Raw genomic sequence first — 1,043 nt, forward strand, 5'->3', positions numbered from 1 at the left:
ATAGTAAAACAATCATTTAAAAAATACGTAGAGATGACATTAGTAACCAGAGAATTCTGAACTCAGAGAGGTTCACTAGAGGAACTGTAGAAAGATGACGTCCCACATCCTGACAGGAAATCAGCCTCCGTGTGCACCGGCCTCCGGGCTGACTCTGATCAGTGGGTCCCGAGCGCCCCCTGCCGCTGATTTCCACCCCCCGCGTTCCTGCAGGGAGGTTTGTGTCTGGGCTCACACTGACTTCCCCTCACTGTGTCTCCCGCACAGTAATACACAGCCGTGTCCTCAGCTCTCAGGCTGTTCATTTGAAGATACAGTGTGTTCTTGGCGTTCTCTCTGGAGATGGTGAATCTGCCCTTCACGGAGTCTGCGTACCATGTGCTACCCCCATCATTACTAATACCTGAGACCCACTCCAGCCCCTTCCCTGAAGCCTGGCGGACCCAGTGCATGTTGTAGTCACTGAATGTGAATCCAGAGGCTGCGCAGGAGAGTCTCAGGGACCCCCCAGGCTTTGACAAGCCGCCCCCGGACTCCACCAGCTGTACCTCACCCTGGACACCTGCAAACAAAAAGATACCAAGGTCAGAAACTGCCACAAATATCCACTGTTCCTCTCACTCATGTCTCCTCACACACAGTATTTCTACTTCACTCTCAATTACCTTTCAAAAGAGCAACCAGGAAAACCCAGCTCAGCACAAACTCCATGGTGTGTTCTGTGTTTAGTGCTGATGCCCGAACAGAAACACCTGGGAATTCTGGGGCTGGGCTCCTCTCCCAGAGCTGCAGGGTCAGGGCTGGGCTGCTTTTCATCAGAAGAGGGAGGGACCTATTTGCATGTCCCCGACTATATAGCAAGCTCTGGGGTGGGACGGCTGAGGAGAGGGTGGTGCTCAGAGCAGATGAGAGGGTCCCGGAAAACACTGGAGTCAGTTCTGTCTCTCAGGAAATATAACTTCAGATTATGTGATTGTGTCTTGATAATCATTTAGTATTCATCGTCTTATTTAATTTTTACATACTTGTAGAATATACTTAAC

The 1,043-nt window shown here is 50.4% G+C and overlaps 1 gene segment (V, D, J or C); it reads right to left on the reverse strand.

The window, feature by feature from the left end:
- Nucleotides 1-251: 251 nt before the first annotated feature.
- LOC105531938 lies at nt 252-711 on the reverse strand (the record flags this gene model as incomplete). The annotated part of the segment is given in 2 exon segments: nt 252-562; nt 666-711. Coding segments are annotated over 2 exon segments (357 nt in total), but the record flags the coding sequence as incomplete, so codon positions are not given.
- Nucleotides 712-1,043: the final 332 nt, after the last annotated feature.

This window comes from Mandrillus leucophaeus, unplaced genomic scaffold, assembly GCF_000951045.1.
Source record: "Mandrillus leucophaeus isolate KB7577 unplaced genomic scaffold, Mleu.le_1.0 Scaffold9214, whole genome shotgun sequence".
In the NCBI taxonomy this organism is placed as follows: Eukaryota; Metazoa; Chordata; class Mammalia; order Primates; family Cercopithecidae; genus Mandrillus; species Mandrillus leucophaeus.